Genomic DNA, 19,516 nt, shown 5'->3' with positions numbered 1-19,516 from the left:
CTGCCACACCAATTTTTAAAAGAATTTGAAGGTTTTTTATTTTTAAACTTTGTAAAGACTGAAAAAAAAAACCCCACATTTTTATTGTGCCGGCTGCTAAAGAGCTTCACGAGTTATTTTATAGAATGTGCCAGGCTATGTCTTATTCTTTTTGGTCTCTCAAGGCAGAATGATAAACCTGCAATGTGTTCTTTACTTAGATGACAATCACCACTTTTCAGGCAAATGCAAGTGATAGCAAAAATTTGCACTCTGGTTCTGATGCATGTATCAAATGGCTTGAAGGCAGAATGGGTGAACGTTACCTACTTTTGGGTGGGAAGCCGTTTTCAACTTGGCAGACATCAAAAAGGGACTGAAATTCTTCTAAAAATAGATTAGAATCCTATGTTTCTACTACTGGGCCTTGGAAGGAGAGATAGACTCCCTAAATTAAAAAGTGGCTTGGATGGTGAACTTTATATAATATAGTCAAGCAACTCATCTGTCATGACAATTATGTAGAGTCTTAGGAAAAACCTACAAAGACTTTTCAATTAATTTGTACGTTTTAAGCTATATCAACTGATAATCATCCTGTTGGCAACCGTTTTTTGGAAACATGTTCAAGGGTGGGTTTGGCTTAGTTTTTGAGTGATTTGTTAATGATGTACTTTTATGTAACTATCTCTTATGATATAATCAATATTTTCTTTTACAAAAGATATTGTACTGAAATTCAAGTATGTGAAACGTGCTACGCTACTTAGCACACTGGTTGGTTTAACTTTTTAAGCTGTGTTACAAAAGTATAAATACATATATTTAAAGTAAAAATGTACTCTCTCAATCATAAATAGTACGTAAAAGTGAATAAGCTATCATTACTTTTACATAAATATTTAGAAAATAATGAAATGTGGCCTGTCTTGTAAACAATGAAATACCCTAGTCTTTATACAACTGGTATTAAATAAAACCTGTATTCATTATCACTACTTCAATATTTGTGAAAACTGAAGAAGAAAATGAAACATTTCGTGTGCTCAGATATTGTCAACTGCATATCTGCAGATTTATTAGAACCAGGATAGAAGGTTTAGTGAACAAAAAAAAAATCAACCACATAATGGAACCAACAACTAAGAAAATTAATAAATCTGTGCTATACTGATAGACTATGAAAGGAATCCTAACCAACAAAGCAAAAGGCTCAGCACAAATTATACAAAAGAAGCACCACAAATGAATATGTTCTTGCTGGTATTATCTTGTGAGAACTCAAGTACTCTTTTTGAAGTTCATTGTTACAGTATAAATTACAGAAAAATGTATAAAAGTAGTGTGGTTTGCAATTAAGTTTTGTGTTTCACATGCTTTCAGTTAAATGCATTCTTTGAATGTAGATCTTGCATTAATTTTTCTACCCTTGGGACCAAGTATAAATAAACCCACCTTTGTCCACGCCAAGATTATCATACTATTATTAACAGTGGGATGGATTTGATAAATTATGTTATAAAATTGCTTTAGTTGTCTTTTCCCTGTTATTATTTCTTCTAAAGTTACGTTAGTAATCTTTTTCCCTTTCCTTAGAGCTTTCTTATTGCAACCTAAATAAATCAATTACCTTTTTCAAAATACAGTGATTACAAAATCCAAGAAGCCCTATTAGCTTTCAACCTAGCTGTTACCAGTGTGCTCAGAATCTCTAATAGCTAAAGCCAAACTACAATTACTGTAAAAAAAAAAAATCTCCTGGGTTTCTAAATGATGAACAGTTCATAGATGCTTTCTCCCTTAACTTACTCTGAAGAACTCTTTTGTTGATCCTGAGTCCAGTGTTCCATAGGCAATTTCTGTTTGTTTTGCCAAGTCTTCTGCACTTTCTATGGGGGAGACCATTCGCTCAACCGTCAGGAAAGCAGCCAGGTTAGCAGTATATGATGATATTATGATGAGAGTAAAGAACCACCACACACCACCAACAATTCGACCTGAAAGGGATCTAAACATGGATAAGGTAATGCACATTTTCCTTTGTCTCATCACCAGAAAGAAGAAATGCTGACAGTTCACTCTGTGGATTGAAAACAACAATTGCAACAATTGTTTTACTTTTGAATAGTCTACTCAAGAATGAGTTTGCATTTCTATAACCTGCTAAGCTTCTTATGGGATACTTAAAACACAGGTGCCAGGAGCAGATGGAAAAAAAATTACTTGGAAGAGTTAGGGACTTTAATGCCTATCTTTGAGATAGAAAATGAGAATACTTCCTTAAATTCATTAATTCATTAACTTCATCCCTTCCCATGCATGTTCCACCATCTATCAAAGTAGGATAGAGCCTGGTGTGGACGGGCTAACTGATGCCATGGTTGAGTTGCAGTGTTCCTTCTTGTTTTAGTGGTACATAAAATAGCATGACCTCTGGGCTATTGAATTTCCAAGTCGGCAGATGCCTTTGTAGGATGAGAAATAGACCCAGTTTGACAGCCATTAGAGTTCTGCTGAGGGGGGGCTGGGCCAGATGAAAGTCTAAGGATTGGTCACAGTGATGCTAGGCGAGGATTTTTTCATTGAGTATTTAATTTCTGAGTTAAGTGGAGGACCCACCATCTCCTATGTTCCCTGAATACACTGGTGTGGAAGTGTTCTTGCTTCTACCTTTCTCCGATTGTGTGGGAATGTGTGAGTGTGAGCACAGGGGAAAAAGTAAAATTGAGATGAATAACAAAATCCAAGGAGCATTCATAATTAAAATGATTAAATAATATTTAATAATTCAATAATATTTACAAACTATGTTTTAAAATATGAAATTTAATAATAATTATTTTTCATAATAAATTACATTTCTTGGGGCAAATAGTTTCTTTAAACATTTTTAATGTGGAGATTATTTCAAATTTCTGTATTTCTAACCTTACGTTCCATTACTATTTGTTATTATAAAAGTGACATCTATTGTTTTTAATTAACTTAAAATTTAATCGTGTGTGTGTGTGTGTGTGTGTGTGTGTGTGTGTGTGTGTGTGTGTGTGTGCTGATTCTGGGGTTTGAACTCAGGGCCTGGATGCTGTCACTAAGCTCTTTTGCTCAAGGATAATGCTTTCCCACTTAAGCCACAGAGAAGCTCAGGGACAGAGCCCAGGCCCTAAGTTCAAGCCCTATGACTGAAAAAAAAAATGAAAGAAAGAAGGAATGAGAGAGAGAGAGAGAGAGAGAGAGAGAGAGAGAGAGAGAGAGAGAGAGAGAGAAATTGGCTGTGACTATACTTAAGGTAATTTGAAAATTTCAATTTTTTTTGTGTGTGAATCAAATACTGGTTGCTTGCAGGAAAGAATACTGGAGATTTAAAATAGTTAAATTTTTGCACAGCATTTAGAATGACTGGAAAGTTAGGGACAGACAGGCGTTTTGAAACTAACCTGGGTGAAATGTCACATCCTTGTTGCATAAAAGCACCCAGGGAAAACCACAGGCTGTTGAAGATGCCAAACTCATTGGGAGGCTGGTCGCTGGGTCCTTCCTTCCCATCCTCCGGCTCTTCCGTGTGCCACTCATACGGGCTAAACCTACTAACTAGGAACAAGACCACGCTGACGCCAATGTAGGCAAAGACTATGCACATCCAGATCTCATAGGCCAAAGGATCCAAGAAGGAAAACACTCCGGGTTTAGATTTCTGGGGTTTTTTGATCATGATAGATATGCCCAAACTCATGAAGGGCTTAGAGAAGTCAATGACCTCCTCTCGCACCAAAGTGATCGTCAGAGGAGCAATAGCAATCTCTGCTTTCTAGAAGAGAACAGACACATGGAAACACATCGTTAATAGAGTTTGTGAAGCAATGAGCTCTGAAGGGATCCATTCAAAGTCAACGGATCATGGGTTTCAGGATTATGTGAATCATCCCGGTTACAGAAGCCCTTCCTTCCTTCCTTCCTTCCTTCCTTCCTTCTTTCCTTCCTTCCTTCCTTCCTTCCTTCCTTCCTTCCTTCCTTCTTCCTTCCTTCCTTCCTTCCTTCCTTCCTTCCTTCCTTCCTTCCTTCCTTCCTTCCTTCCTTCCTTCGTTCCTTCCTTCCTTCCTTCCTTCCTTCCTTCCTTCCTTCCTTCCTTCCTTCCTTCCTTCCTTCCTTCCTTCCTCCCTCCCTCCCTCCCTCCCTCTTCTCTCTCTTTCTTCCTTCATCTTTTCTTTTTCTCTCTTCTCTCTTATTTACTTAATTTTTGAAACAATGTCTTGTAGCTGAACCTGAACTCAAACTCCTGCCTTACACTTTGGTGCTGGAGTGAATACATGGGCATGACCAGACCTGCGTGCACAACACATTTGTATCAGTCAGTGCTAGCCATTTGATAAGAGGATGAAAAACACAGGAAAGAGTGGATAAGTAAAATAACTTGAACTCAAATGACTGTGTTTAAGGATCTGGAAGAGTGCAGAGGAAGAGACTTAATAGTCTTTCCATATGGCTGAATTTCTGAATTTCTTGGCCTGGACTGCTGCTAGGCTACAGCCCTTTCTGTTTCATTTGGAATGTTGCCACTGATTCATTACTTGGCCACCCTCAATGTTATGAATTGCAAATTTCAAACAGTCATTTCTTATTTATTCCTTTCCAGCTATTAGAAAGCCCATCATAAAGGCTGTGTTTGTATGATAAAAGACAAATCTTTGTTTGACAACATTTTCCAATTCAGTCCCCCGCAAAAATCTGGAAATTGGCTTTTTTTCCCCCTTGCTAATGCACATCTTTTGATTTTCTACTTCCATTAAAAAAAGATTTTGGAACACAGTAACTTCAGATATTATGATTATAAGTCAGTTGCCTCCCTTTTGATTTTCAGCAATTCTCTCTCCTGTGTCTATGACTGTAAAATGAGAACACTTTCTTGTCTGTTTATTTCAATGCAGTTACTGTGATTATCTATTAAAATCCTTAATAGGCTTTTAGTGAGTGTGTATTGAGGGATTTCATATCTGATACTGATCACAATGCTTTAAATGGCTCATTTAATGCTCTTAACAATGGTTTGTTTCTCTATCTTGTGGATGACAGGACTGAGGCTGAATGAGGAGTTTCACCAAACATTGCTACTCTGGGGTCTGAGTCTATTTAATCCTAACAACTCAAAAATCAAATGAAAGAAAATTAAGTGTAGAAGATGATCCTTACATCAAAAAGGAGTTATGATTTGCTTTAAAATGAAAACACTTGGGGCTGGGAATATGGCCTAGTGTTAGAGTGCTTGCCTCAAATACATGAAGCCCTGGGTTTCATTCCTTGGCACCACATATATAGAAAATGGCCAGAAGGGGCGCTGTGGCTCAAGTGGCAGAGTGCTAGCCTTGAGCAAAAAGAAGCCAGGCACAGTGCTCAGGCCCTGAGTCCAAGCCCCAGGACTGGCAAAACAAACAAACAAACAAACAAACCACACACACAAAAAAACACTTGACACCACAGACATAATGACAAACATATTTTCACATGCTTATACCCTAAGGCTCCTGGGTTGATGTATCAGGGATGAGGGGTGAGGGAGAGAAGATACACTGACATCAGACTGTCACTTGGGGACTGAGATTTGGCCTTATGCACCATCAAATGAGAATAAATGTATTTTTTATCCAAAATATCCACCTATGCTAAAGCCAGAACCACTGAAAGAAGCTATTTGTTCTGTGGTTACCATTTCAAGGATAATAATTTTTCATACAGAAGTAATATTAGAACCAGCAACAGAAAAATTAGCACATAAAAGCAGACATCAAATTAGAAAGTGTTTTCTTGTTCTTATCACCTACTCTTCTTCAGTCTTTATTTGCTGCTAGACTTTGCTTTAAAAAGTATTTTTTTTTCTTTTTTGGGGGCAAGGGGGGTGTGGAGAAAGGGCTGTACCAGGGCTTGAACTCAGGACCTAAACTGTCTCTGAGCTTTTTGCTCAATGCTAAGGCTCTACCACTTGAGCCACATCTCCTATTCTGTTTTTTTTTTTTTTTTGCTGTTAATTGGAGATACGATTCTCACAGATGTTCCTTCCCTGGCTGGCTTTGAACCGTACCCCTCAGATCTCAGCTTCCTGAGTAGCTAGGATTGTAGGCATGAACATTCCGGCTTACACCCAGCCTATTTTTCCCTGTTTTCAAAATAGAGCAACACCAAAACTTACGTTTCATGATTTCTTTTCTCAATACAATAAACATTTTCTCATTTCAACATGCAAATTTAAAATAAGTTTCTATTATTGCAAATGTTGAATATATATAGTGAAAATAAAGATTGTTCAAGTCCCTACTTTGTGGGATATTTATATTGTTTCTAGCTTTGCACAATTTAAAACTGTAGTTATAAACATTTTTAAAGACAATTTTTTCACATTTCTTCATTATTTAAAATGAATTTCTAGGACTGGGGTTTTACTTAGTGCAAGAGATCCCATTTAGCATGTGTGAAGTCCTGGGTTTGATGTCCAGGCATTGAAAAAAAGAAGCACCTTTTTAAAATGTCAAGGTATATCTTTCCCTTTTCTTCAAAAGTAATGCAAATTTGCAGTGTCCCCAGAACCAAGTTTAGGAAAATCCTTTTCCTGTCAATATTACAGACCATCCCCAATCTAAAATTCAATAATCTGAAATGTTCCAAAATTGTAAAGTTTTTGAGTGTCAACATGTTGACATATGTCAAGATTTGACCCAATGTATAGAAACTTGGCTTACTGAACGAAGTTATCTACAATTACATATTAAACTATATTCAAACTGTATACAAGGTGTGGACTAAACACAAATGAATCTTTGTGCTTTGACTTGGAGTTCCTTTGACAAAACATTTCATTAAGTATGTGCAAAATTTACTAAATCAAAAATAATTCACATTCTGGAAGTTTCTTGGTCTCAATAGTTTTGCATAAAAAGCTCAACCTCTTATCAATGCCTAAAAGTTTACTCTATCAGAAGTTTAAAACAACATATAAGAATAAATATATTAGAGGCCCTTTTGTCTTTGAAACTTGTTCATACGGAGTAGTAAAATATGTCTTGCTTTTTAAAAGCCACATTTCCCTGCATTCATTTAAGGGTCACTTAAGCAGTCAGCAATTCCTCCTCATAGATAAAAAACTGATGGCTTTATAATGGCTAACAATTTCCTTTTTCTGCTGAGGCTTTTAGCTGTGGTTGCTTCACGTCCTGAGAAGCAGGCTACAGAATTAAGACTACATTTCTGGTTGGAAATTTGAGTCTCTCTGTGGACTTTTGTCCAAAAGATTTCCATCAGTACTTTTCTTTTTCTTCTGGGGAATGATGATTGTCATCTATTTTTTCCCTTGTACCAGTCCTGGGGTTTGAATACAGGACCTGGGTGCTCTCCTGAGCTTCTTTTTGCTCAAGGCTACTGCTCTACCACTTGAACCACAGATCTATTTTTGAATTATTTTCTTTTTTTTGGCGGGGGGTAGCTTATTGGAGATAAGAGTCTCACTGGACTTTCCTGCTGGGGCTGGCTTCTAACTGAGATCCCTAGATCTTAGCTTTCAGAGTGGCTGGGATTACAGGTGTGAGCCACCAGTACCTGGCTTTCTCTGTGTCACTTTTTCACAGAGAAGGAAGGTTTTGAAAGTGAAATCTGAAACAGAAACCTAGCTATATGAAATATCAGAACAAATTTCAAGCACATGTGACTCTGGGCACAAGCAGGGCTAGCTGTGAACTCTATACAGATTTTGTTTCTCATGTATAGGCGTGCCTTGCATCTCCCAGCCTGCTTTAGTCACTGACGTGGTTGTTGATAGAGTGAGTGTGATCTTGTTTGTTCAGGCAGGGAGGCTGGTATTTTTGCCCTTGGCTACCAATGTTACACTCAGTACCCATCACACAAAAGGGAAGAGCCAGGCAACCTCATGGGAAGCAAAAAGTCGAGCTTTTATGTGCTGTTATGGATGCTAGAATAAGGGGAAAAAAGATGCATTACATAAAATTGGTGTCCTGCAGAATTGTAAGATTCTTACATTATTGATGAATATGTTTGAAAATTATCTTTAAATAGTTATACAAAGGGTGTGTTTCAATTCAAAAGGTCATTCAAGAAGTACAATACATGTTGATCAATGTCACCCATTCCACTGTTCTTACCCATCTCTCCCAACCCCACCCATCCCCTCTAGTTATTTGGTTCTATTTTCACATATGTATATTGAATATGATTGTGTCTGCCCATCTTTCCACTCTCTATTTGTCTGCCCCTTGATGAATATCTTATAAAAAGGAAAGAAGGATGTGATGAGTGGCTACTTAAAAGACACTTATGAGCAGTTATGAACTATGGTTATGTAATGAGGAGATAAAGAGAAAAAATAATGACCAACTTTATGCTGTTGGAAGAAATCAACCCTACAGTGTATCCACTAACAAAAAATGATGGATTTGTTTCACAGTTCTTCAGCATAGCACGGATTCTCCAGTCATTTCTTCCAGTAGGGTGCATATTCTGAATTTTACTATTTTCTGTCAATCAGTCTCATTCTCTGGAAATTGTATATTTTTGGTGAAATAGGGAACTCTGCGAATATCCTTTATGCCTCTGGGAACATGGCAGTAAATTGAATACACAGCAATAGATGTTTAAACATGGAGATTTGCCTGACTGAAAGGAGTACATATTTCAATAAACGGATTTGCTTACCCCGTAAACAAGCTCTCCTACCATCCCATTCCAGATTTTGGTATCTGCATCCCTTGCTCCATATTTTCCGTCAGGGACAATGGCAATTTTATACTTGATACCAATATGTTTTGCAATTTCAGATGCCAAGTCTACACAGTATCCTTCATACTTGTCATTTCCTTCAAACATTTCGTGATTTTTCTTGTACATAACATAGGGGGATTCCTATAATGAGAGAAGTAGAACTGTAAAGGAGAAATTGTAAAACAGTTGAAAACCTTTCTGTAACTGTCCATTTCAGAGTGGGGAAACCTTTCCTGTAACTCTCCAGTTTCAGATTTTATATTGATAACATATATGCGTTTGGGTGGCTACACATAAGACAGATAAGTATATAAAATGTTTAGAAGTATGTGAACTTGCTTTACTTTGGATATGAAAAGTATAGTCTTTAGAGTAGCTTTCTACTGAGTGATTGTTACATACCCAGAACTATGATGGTTATAGGAGAAATGTCCATTAGTATTTCTCTAGAAAGTGTTAAGTTATCTTCTTTGGCAATCAAATGAGCATGTGTGAAATATTTCATGAAATGAAGAGCGGTTTAGTGGTCAGTTTTGTGTAATAAAAACTTATTAAAGGCCACATGTCTCCATGTTTTCAATTGTTTTTACCCACATTTCTTTAAGAAAAGTGTTACATCATTTTTTTTGTTTGATTTCTAATTTTCACAAGATGCTTTTCTCAGAACAGGCAGTAGCTACAAAATAGTTCAAAGAAGTAAATGGATATCTCAGAAGTCCTACGTAGTTAATTATTTGTGTTACAATTGCTTTCCCATAGGTGTCGAGAAAAATGAGGGAGGAGGTAACATGCCTGGTAAGAAATGTACTCACTGCTTTACATATGAAACTGTAACTCCTCTGTACATTATTTGACAATAATTAAATAAGTTAAAAAAGATCGTGGAATCTAAGGGTTCTGTAGTTGTGGTGAGTAAACACTTGAAGTGATATTCTCATTTTGTTTTCTGAGCAAGTGAGTCAGAAAATATGAAGAATTATTGTGAACATGCTTGCAAATAAAATAGTGGTGCTAGTAACTTCTGGGATTTTGTAATATATACAACACCCACCCACCCCCCCCCCACCACACACACCCCAAACCATTTAAAAGCATCAATTAAAGGGACATGCAAAAAAATTTGATTTTTATAATTTGGCACCTAAAGCCACTAACTAAAAGTATGGTGAACGTGCAGTATGGAGAGAACTTTTTGTCACATCTTAAGTCATTTGGCCACAATCTTGGGCCCTAACATATTCAACATAATATATGTTTTTTATAAAGTTATGCTATTACTATTAGTGATCATTTCCAGTTTTCTTTCCTTTTCACTAGCAAATTTGTGACTGAGGAAGTTGACCTTGCTCTTGGAGCTCTGCATAGCAAGACAATTTACTTTGCAGAACGTGGCAATTCCACACCAGTATATTTTCTTAAAAGATGACTCAAGTGAATAACTCCATTTTCAAGATCCAATAGAATGTAGAAATTAAACAATTTTTCTCACCGAGATGCCCTAAATGTGACTGTACATGGAAAAAGTTGTCCAAGATTTTCTGTGAATCCTTTTTCACTGTCCAGCCTTTACTTTGCTCTTGCAAGTCACCCCTAGAGCTCCCCTTTTTTTTGGCACTTGACAAATATTCTAACACTGGGGAAAAGGGTAAAGATAGTTTTCCACGCCTATAGAATGAGGCACTTCATCATCACTAATGATAACAAAAATTGTTATAGAAAACATTTTGTGCCTTTACGGGAATTTTCAAATGATTAGCATTGATGATGAAGATTGGCAAGTTGTAAAGCTAATTTCTCAAACATGCTATAAAATATTAGTAGTTATTGTGAACAAACGGATCATTTCATTTTTATAATAGCCTAATTAAAGCATGGATGATTATTTAGATAGCAGGAAGATCAACATGTTGGTAAAACGGTTCACCTTCTAACTGAAGTAATTATATGGCTACCATGTACAAGTACTGCAAGATGAGGATTTAGGTGAAGGTATATAGTTATAACTCATTTGGCAATAAGGTGAAGTAGATTTTTGAAAAGGGATTTTGTCCCTAAGTATTCACGCATGTTAGGTAAGTTATTGTGTCAATTTGGTATAAAATTTAGCAAGTAAGTTTAACTGTTTAATTTAATATAATTAATTTAATATAGTTAACCATTTTCTTAGTGAAAATCTGCATGTTTATTATTTAATCAAACATTTACTAAACATTTTTCACATGCCAGACAAGCTTGCTAGGAGATGCGGATACAAAAATACATAAGATTTGTCTTGTCCCCTGTGATCAAAATCACATATATATATTTTTTGTAATAAAGTATAGCAGTCTGAGTGGTAGGGAAAATAATACTTAACAGTGAAAAATAGTAACACCTCTTATTTAGAGTAACTCCATGCCGGAGAGAGGGCTAAGTCTTTGCACCCTTTTATTAATGTCACACCTTCAAGAAGATATTCCACATTTACGTATGGAGGCATCCAGAGTCAGAAAAGGTTATCAAGTTGTGTAATTCCCAGAGCTAACAGATGACAGAGTGTTAGTTATGCTTACACTTTGAATTATTGGAATTTCTGTAACTATTAGTATACCAAACCTGGACAGCTACAACAAATCGAGATGTCCTATGATTTCTAGCAAATCATGAAGGAGATTTGTAGGGCATCTTTGGAGAAGTCTTATTGGGGTCCCAGGTATTCAATTATGAGTAGAAATGGAAGGATTTGAGGAGTGAAATATGATCTTTTCTGCTTAAAATATAACCAGCCTTGTTTACTCTCACTAACTGTGCTCGGTGGGATAGTAATTTCTTGGAAGTTATTTTACAACTATTACTTCCTAGTGATGACAAGTTTATGATGATAATTTCCATGGTGTGATGGTGTTGCACATCTTTTCTGTGACAGCAGGAAAGAAGCATAATCCTCTGTGTAAAGCTTCAACATTAGGACACAGTTATGTGAATGTTGATATAAGTGAGTGGAAGTTGTGTCCCAATCAAGAAGGAATCCTTTTCTACTGTATTTAGCAATAACAAAATGAATTAATTTGAATCCCAATCACCCCATCTTTTTCTTTCTGTATTTAGCAATAACCGAAGTGGAAACATGGTGCTTAGTAGAAAGAACTCAAGTTTTCCTAAATATCCTAAATAGATCCACTACAATTACCTTGGAAAACCACCAAAGTAATGAAGTCAGTAATTTTCAGCCAATATGCTTAGCTAGCTTTCCAAAGAATCTTGATAATAAATATATGCTCCACAAGTAAACATGTTTTTAAGTGGCAGTGGAGATATTTTTCTCCTAAAAATAAATGAGTAACTTGAATGTTTGAACATTTTTAAGTTCAGCAAAAATAGCCTATTTAAAAACCAGTTGACCATATAAGCTATTTGATGTAAGGCATACATAGCAGAGGACAGAGTGTTTCTATTCTCCAGTACAAAGAAGAAAATAATGCATTTGTGTTTTTGTATATATGTCTATCACAAATAGTGTACATAAATATACATGTGCATACTGTGTATATGTATAGTACATTTGCAAAATGTTACATAGAGATGAAGACATACCAAATAGCTCCTAAACCTCTGGAAAGATTAAGTGTGATAGATGGGTGAAATTGTTTTTAGGCTTGCCACAAAATTCTGAGGTTATACCAAGTAAATTTGGTTTTATGGAAAGTTTTCCTAAAGGATTGTTATAAAACAGGAAATATAGTTTGGCTAAATAATGTGTCCTAGGCACTATCTCATGTTAGTAGTAAAGCTTTGAGGAAAAAGGACTTGTCTGAAATATTAAAATCTCTGTCCTTTGCTAGATAGAGTTCAGTAGCCAAACAAGGTAGTAAAATTGGAGGGGAGATGACCACACTTCTTTCCTCAAATTTGGCTGTAAATTTCCTTTTCCACAGTTGCCATACTTATCCTAACCTTCAGGTCCAAAATTACTACTTTGAGTGCAAACAGTAACATTAATATAGTCAGTATGTCACATACAACAATAGACTGAGATAAAATTTGTAGTCAATAAAACCTAAAGATAAAACTAGTATATTGCCAATTTCAGTTTCTATTTCCATTGAGCTAAATCATAGTCACTATGACTACATGAAGGTAGTGAGAATTTATTTAGGTCATCCTTAAAAATGAAGATCACCTTATAGAGGTACACAACACTGTTGGAAGAAAAAGCACAAAAAGCTGGGTTGGGAATGTGGCTTAGCGGTAGATTGCTTGCCTAGCATGCATGGAGCCTTGAGTTCGATTCCTCAGCACCACATAAACAGAAAAAGCCAGAAGTGGTGCTGTAGCTCAAGGGGGAGAGTGCTAGCCTTGGGCAAAAAGAAGCCAGGGACAGTGCTCAGGTCCTGAGTCCAAGCCCCAGGACTGGCAAAAAAGAAGAAGAAGAAAAAAAGTGAATGTCACTGTATTGACCATGAATTATGTTTCCTATCCACTTCTCTCGCTATGACATAAAGTTCCCCTGGGTATAGATTTTGTCTGTTTTGCTCTATGACATATCCCCAAGGTCTATTGCTGTGCCTAACAGACAGCAGACGCTCAATAAATATTTATGAATGAATAACTGAATTTCTCAATCAATTTTATTTAACAGTAGCACGCATCAGTACAGTGTATCAACATATAAATAACAGCATACACAAAGGAAAGACAAATTTCAAAAACATCCAATGCCATATCAATTCTAATCAAGATGCATGATTTCCAGTGCTCATTCTCATCCTCCTCTATCTCTAGATATTCATATCATACGCATTACAATTTCTAGCCACAATTCCATCTGTGTTGGGTGTTTTCAATGGGTTTAGTTAATTATTACATGCAGGTGTCAATACCTTGTTCATCTACAACAATCATGTTTCTTTCAAAGTGAATGAAGCTGTAGAGTTGTCAACAATATAAATACAAAGACACTTGCAGAGAAAGGATCCTAGTATGCTTTTTTGGAATTACTAAATGGTTATGCAGTTGTAAATACTAGATGAATTACTTAAAGGAAGATTACATTCTTATACAAAAGAGAGATACCAAGATTACACTATTTTGATAGCAAAAATATTGATGGAATCACTGTTAGACAACAGATTTTTGCACAGAATATATTCTTCACACACACACACACACACATATATATATATATAAACAGTTGGATATTTTAATTATTTTTGATAGCATGCCTTTCCCAGAACTAGTCGTGCTTGAAAACTCAATTCAGTATTTTGGTTTTAAAAATCATATATTCAATTTCTAGTAGCAGGGATTGAAAAGGATACTTGCTTCCTTATACCTATAGTGAACATGAACACATTTATTTCACAAAACAGGCAAAAAAATTCAAAAAAGTTTTTCTAAAGAAAACATGTGTATTTGGGAAAACAAGCCCACAAAGATTTTGGCTTTTAAGATAAGCTACCCTTGGGTATAGGAATGATATAATTTCATTGTTTATGTACTTGGAGCTCATTTTACAAAATGGGAAATGATATGTCAGAATTGCTAAATGATTCTTTTTCAACATCTATCTTCTTGAAGAGGCTGAGGATTAATTCTTCTTCAGGATTTACAATGTCAGACAAGTCACATGTAATTTTTTAAAAAATATTTTGTGGCGGTCCAGAGTTGGTCATCCAAGAAGAATTCCACATGAAAAATAAGCTTAAATTTACTATACAGGAGAACAAGATTCGAGCCTTAGTTAGGAATGGTCGAACATCGTTGGAACTCTTTTCGTCCTTGATCAATTTCTTAAAATAGGGTTCTTCATTAGAGGCTGAAAAGAGGAAGGCTGTACTGAAGTTTGACTTTCCATTACCATGGCCTTTTTTTTTTTTTAACTTTTGTGGCCTTCTTTTTTTTTTTTAAGGAAAAGAAATATATATATATATTTATATTGTTTTTCAAAGTCCCATGCAAATAGTACACAATTAGGTTAGAAAGGTTTACACATACACTGCTTTTGGTTGCTTTGCATTGTAAAATCATTAACTTCCAATCAAGACTTGCCGGATGATATGAATTTAGTAAGTGGTAGATCCAATGCAGAAACAACTAATTGCAACCTAAAAAAAACTTCTCTCTGGTGTTTCATGTTCTGACTTCAATGCCAATGTTGACATCACTAAAAACCTAAAGCTAAAAATTAAAATTATGTAAGCTAAAAAAAACTAAAGGACATAAAAGGCTTCTATTTTATTTAAAGCAAGGGATTCCATACATAATTAATAATTTGTTTTGCCTAAAGAGACAGTGAGCCGAGGATATAAAACTTGAAATTAAATAGGAAAGGTCACCGATTGTTGATCTCCTTTGACTACCATTGACTCTAAAGGGCATGTTTGATTTTAGAAGAGGAAGAAAATATATGTATACATATATATATGATATTCTATTTAAAAGGCAATTTCATGAAAACTGTGTTATAAAGCAGCCTTAAAATTTGGCATAGTTTTCATTTTGTGATATGGTCAAATGAAGCAATTGTGTTTTTCTTAATTCTTAGAAGTCCAACAAATTAGATGTGTTTTTCCCACTTGTCAATGAGAAAAATAATCGGTGCAAAAAGCCTCTTTAACATTAGAAATGCATATAAAAGAAATTAACTTCTAATGCATTCAGTTATATAAAGCATGCCTATTAAAATCTTCACATTAACTTCTCCACTCTTATAAACAGACAATTTGAAATCATTCTCTTGATGCTTAAACTGAGCTGATGATAACCTGAACACCAACATTTCCAAACATGATTAGCTATTATTACATTGATGTGTGTAAAAAAGTAATGACAATAATGGATAAGGTTTTTTTTTTTTACTGGATATTTTCATGATTGGATGTTGACTTTGTGATGCTCATGTTCTGTGTTTGGGACTTAGCATTTTATACATTTCCACTAGAGTTTTACAGTCTCTGTTTTTTGTTGCTATTTTTAACGTGTGTATTTTTTTTTCCAAGAACAACAATGCAGCAAAAGGTCACACAAATAAAAGTACTGAATGTACTCAGGCTCAGGACAAACCTATTCAAAGCCTCAATAGACTTTTAGTGAATCAGCTTTACCCATCCTGTTAACCATGGTCAGGGAATTAAAATTGTCTGTACACAAAACGAAACACTATGAAGCATACACCAAAACTTACCATAATTGTGGTTACAACCACTGTTCTGTTCTCAATCGCTGCTGTGTCATTGCCAATAGTGGGTACATCTTGAATCAAGACCAGTTTATCCATATCATTCCAGTATCCCACCTGCCAAATAAAAATCATAAAACACATCTGAAACCACTTCTACTTTCTCTTGGCACCATGAATGTAATAAGTAAGTCACTAGACCAAATTTAAAGTGAAAATTTTAAGAAAGTGAACATTAAATGTAAATTAAAGCGAAAATAAACATGCAAATGAAAAAGGTTTAAAAAATGGATGATGAGCCAGTTTGTTTTTTTTTTTTTTTTTTGGCCAGTCCTGGGCCTTGGACTCAGGGCCTGAGCACTGTCCCTGGCTTCTTCCCACTCAAGGCTAGCACTCTGCCACTTGAGCCACAGCGCCACTTCTGGCCGTTTTCTGTATATGTGGTGCTGGGGAATCGAACCTACGGCCTCGTGTATCTGAGGCAGGCACTCTTGCCACTAGGCTATATCCCCAGCCCGATGAGCCAGTTTTCCTGGTACTCAAGATTACTGCTTCATTAAATACTTAACAAGCTCTTCATTTATGAACATGGAGTAGAAAAACTGAAACTGGTAAGGGATGTCAGAAAAAAACATTCAGCTTCTTTAGACACTGGAAATAAAATGAGTAGTAAATGAAGATGTATGGTCGACTTGACGTATGTTGTTTGTATTGAGATTGAGAGGCCACGAGGAACCCCTGTTGTACTCAAAGTTGATTCCTTGGAGAGCAGGAAAATCTGGCAAAATTCTCACACCAGCTCTGAATGGTTGAATGAATGAATGAACGAACAAACGGATGGACAAATGAATGAACTTATGGGCACTGGGATCAATATTTCCTTATGGTCAAGACAGTAAGCTTTGGAGTGACTGAAATTTGGCTTCTGCTCTCTCTCCACCAATCTCTGAGTGGGCTCCTTAATTTCTCTCAAATTCACCTTTGTAGAGAACTAAGGGAAATATTTTTGTACATTCCTGATAATGAAATGTGAAAATGCATACCCGGTTCCCATGATGAGGATGGGTATAGAACTGGTCCACAATGAGTGAAATCTTGATCCTTAAGAATTCCTGAAATGGGGCTGGAAGTGTGGCTCAAGTGGTAGAGCCAGCACCTGACTAGCAACAGGAGGGCCTGAATTCAAACCCCAGGACCATAAAAGGGAGGGAGGGAGAGAGATAGAGGAAGGAAGAGAGAGGGAAGGAGGGAGGGAGGGAGGGAGGGAGGGAAGGAGGGAGGGAGAGAGAGAGGTGTATGGGAGAGAAAAAGAGAGAGGGGGGATGGGAGAGAGAGAAAGAGAGAAAGATGAGAGAGGGAAAGAGAGGGGGAGGAAAAGGAGAGGGGAGGGAAAAGAGGAGAGAGAAGGAAGGGAGGAGGGAAAAAGGGGAGGAGAGCAAGGAAGGAGAGGGGAAAGAGAGGAGAGGAAAGAGAAGAGAGGGGAGGAGAGAGGAAGGGAGAAAACCCTTGAAACTGTGTAGGAGGCTATAACCTCTTAGTAAAGAAAGGGGTTCACCATCCTGATCAGAAGTCTCCACGGCAGGTAACGGCCTAGACTTCAGAAAGGTTTGCATCTCTGCTTAATGAGACCCAGTCTGATTTTCTGTTATAGGAATGAGACAAACGGATGGGTCGGCTCTGATCTATATTCAGGGCTAGCTCCCTTGCTAAGGCAAGTGTTCAATGTACAAGAGTGATTGCTCGCTTCTCAGACTTATCACACAGCCTCTCCAGCACTTTCTTGTGGTGGCTCATTTTTAAGTTTAATATTCCTGACAGAATACCCACGTGGATTGTTGGCATGGGAGAATGAAGACACATGAGCCTACACCATTTTATACTTCCTATTTAAGAGTCTTAGATGAAAATCAGCTGGCTGTAAAGACTTACTGCTTGTGACTCTCCCAATTTCCTCATTAACTTTCTCCCCTAAAACCTTCATTTTTGCTCCCATCATGACTCCATAAGCAGAAGAAAGATGCACAACCATCAATAGCTTACTTAGTATAGCTGCTACTTAGCCCCTGCTGCCTTTCCTATTATTCTTCCTTTGATAGAGAAGCTTTGACTTGCAGTACTGACAGGTTTTTTGTTTGTTTGTTTGTTTTTTGTTGTTGTTGGTTTTTTTTTTCTTTGCCAGTCTTGGGCCATGAACTCAGTGCCTGAGCATTGTCCCTGGCTTCTTTTTGCTCAAGGCTAGCACTCTGCCACTTGAGCCACAGCGCCACTTCTGGTTGTTTTCTATATATGTGGTGCTGAGGAATTGAACCCAAGGCTTCAGGTATACGTGGGCAAGCACTCTTGCCACTAGGCCACATTCCTAGTCCAAGTACTGACAGTTTTATAACAGATGAAGCTGTCTTTTGCATTTGAAAAAAAGCTCCTTCTTAAAAGGTTAACTTTGCAAAGTGTGCTGGGTAGGGACCTGTCTGTGCACCCATTAGTCAGACTTTTTTTTTTTTTTTTTTTTTTTGGCCAGTCCTGGGCCTTGAACTCAGGGCCCGAGCACTGTCCCTGGCTTCTTCCCGCTCAAGGCTAGCACTCTGCCACTTGAGCCACAGCGCCGCTTCTGGCCGTTTTCTGTATATGTGGTGCTGGGGAATTGAACCTAGGGCCTCGTGTATCCGAGGCAGGCACTCTTGCCACTAGGCTATATCCCCAGCCCCATTAGTCAGACTTTGGTTATTTCTTTGTGTGGTACTGGGGTTTGAACTCAGGGCCTCATATTGGCTAGGGAGGTGTTCTACCATGAAAGCCATGCCTCACCCCTTTTTTGCTTTATTGAGGGATTGATTGGTTGGCTGGTTGATTGAGTCTCATAGTTTTGTTGAGGCTGGCCTTTGACTGTGCTCCTCCTATCTATGTCTACCGCACAGCTCAGAGTCTAGCTTATAATCCATTGCAATTGGCTTATTTGTTGAAGGTCTTGCTAATGTCTTGCCTGGGATGGCCTCAAGTTGCAATCTTCCCCTTTTCACCTCCTGAGTAGCTGGGGTGACAGGTATGAGCCACCATGCCTGGCCCTAGCCAAGAGTATTCTGTCAATTCCATAGATGAATGGTTTGCTTTCTTTTGCTGGCAGTGGGCAAGCAGAGTGGGTAGAGTAGATACTCACAGGAGCCAGTGAGTTTCTTCTTGGAAATGTGTATCCTTGTTTTGCTTCGAGAAGCTTCTTGTGGGGTACAGTTTGCCTGCCTAACCGATGTGAGGAAAACAGATTCAATGTCTTGGGAGATTAGCTAGCAGCCTGCACACATGCCATCCACAGGCTGGCAAGGTGGATGGCGTTCATGGTTGTGCCATAAAATACAGGTGCAGAAACACTTCTGCATGATGGCAAATTACAGCAGAGAACGCCTCTGTGCTGAGTCAACTTTAACAATGCTGCTTCCCGTCTTCTTCCAGCTATTACCCTGTCCTGCTCCACCTATCCACTCCAATTTCGTGGCTAATCCTGAGCCCCACCCTTTCCATGTCTCCTGCCTGATGTTCCTTCTTCAACAGCAAGTGATCTTCCTTTATGAATTCAACCTCTTGACTGGGCACCGGTGGCTCACACCTATAATCCTTTCTACTCAGGAGGCCAAG

General features: G+C 37.4%; 1 protein-coding gene across 7 annotated transcripts in view; it reads right to left on the bottom strand.

Moving 5' to 3' along the window:
- The window catches only part of Gria4 (glutamate ionotropic receptor AMPA type subunit 4), a 257,256-nt gene that overhangs the window by 40,713 nt on the left and 197,027 nt on the right, over positions 1-19,516 (bottom strand). For 6 of the 7 annotated variants that reach the window (XR_007210532.1, XM_048343762.1, XM_048343756.1 and 3 more), the window contains exons 10-13: positions 15,896-16,006; positions 8,668-8,874; positions 3,414-3,784; positions 1,789-1,987 (exon numbers count right to left, since the gene is read on the bottom strand). Coding sequence is in view for 6 of the 7 variants with exons in the window: in XM_048343762.1 (XP_048199719.1) it covers positions 1,789-1,987; positions 3,414-3,784; positions 8,668-8,874; positions 15,896-16,006 (888 nt within the window). In the remaining variant the exon portion in view is untranslated. Of the gene's footprint in view, positions 1-1,788; positions 1,988-3,413; positions 3,785-8,667; positions 8,875-13,232; positions 14,528-15,895; positions 16,007-19,516 lie in introns of those variants that run through there. The other variant, XM_048343760.1, reaches the window with a different exon arrangement.

This window comes from Perognathus longimembris, chromosome 3, assembly GCF_023159225.1.
Source record: "Perognathus longimembris pacificus isolate PPM17 chromosome 3, ASM2315922v1, whole genome shotgun sequence".
Taxonomy (NCBI): Eukaryota; Metazoa; Chordata; class Mammalia; order Rodentia; family Heteromyidae; genus Perognathus; species Perognathus longimembris.
Note: the sequence above shows the minus strand (reverse complement) of the source record. Positions and strands in the feature narration are given on the sequence as shown.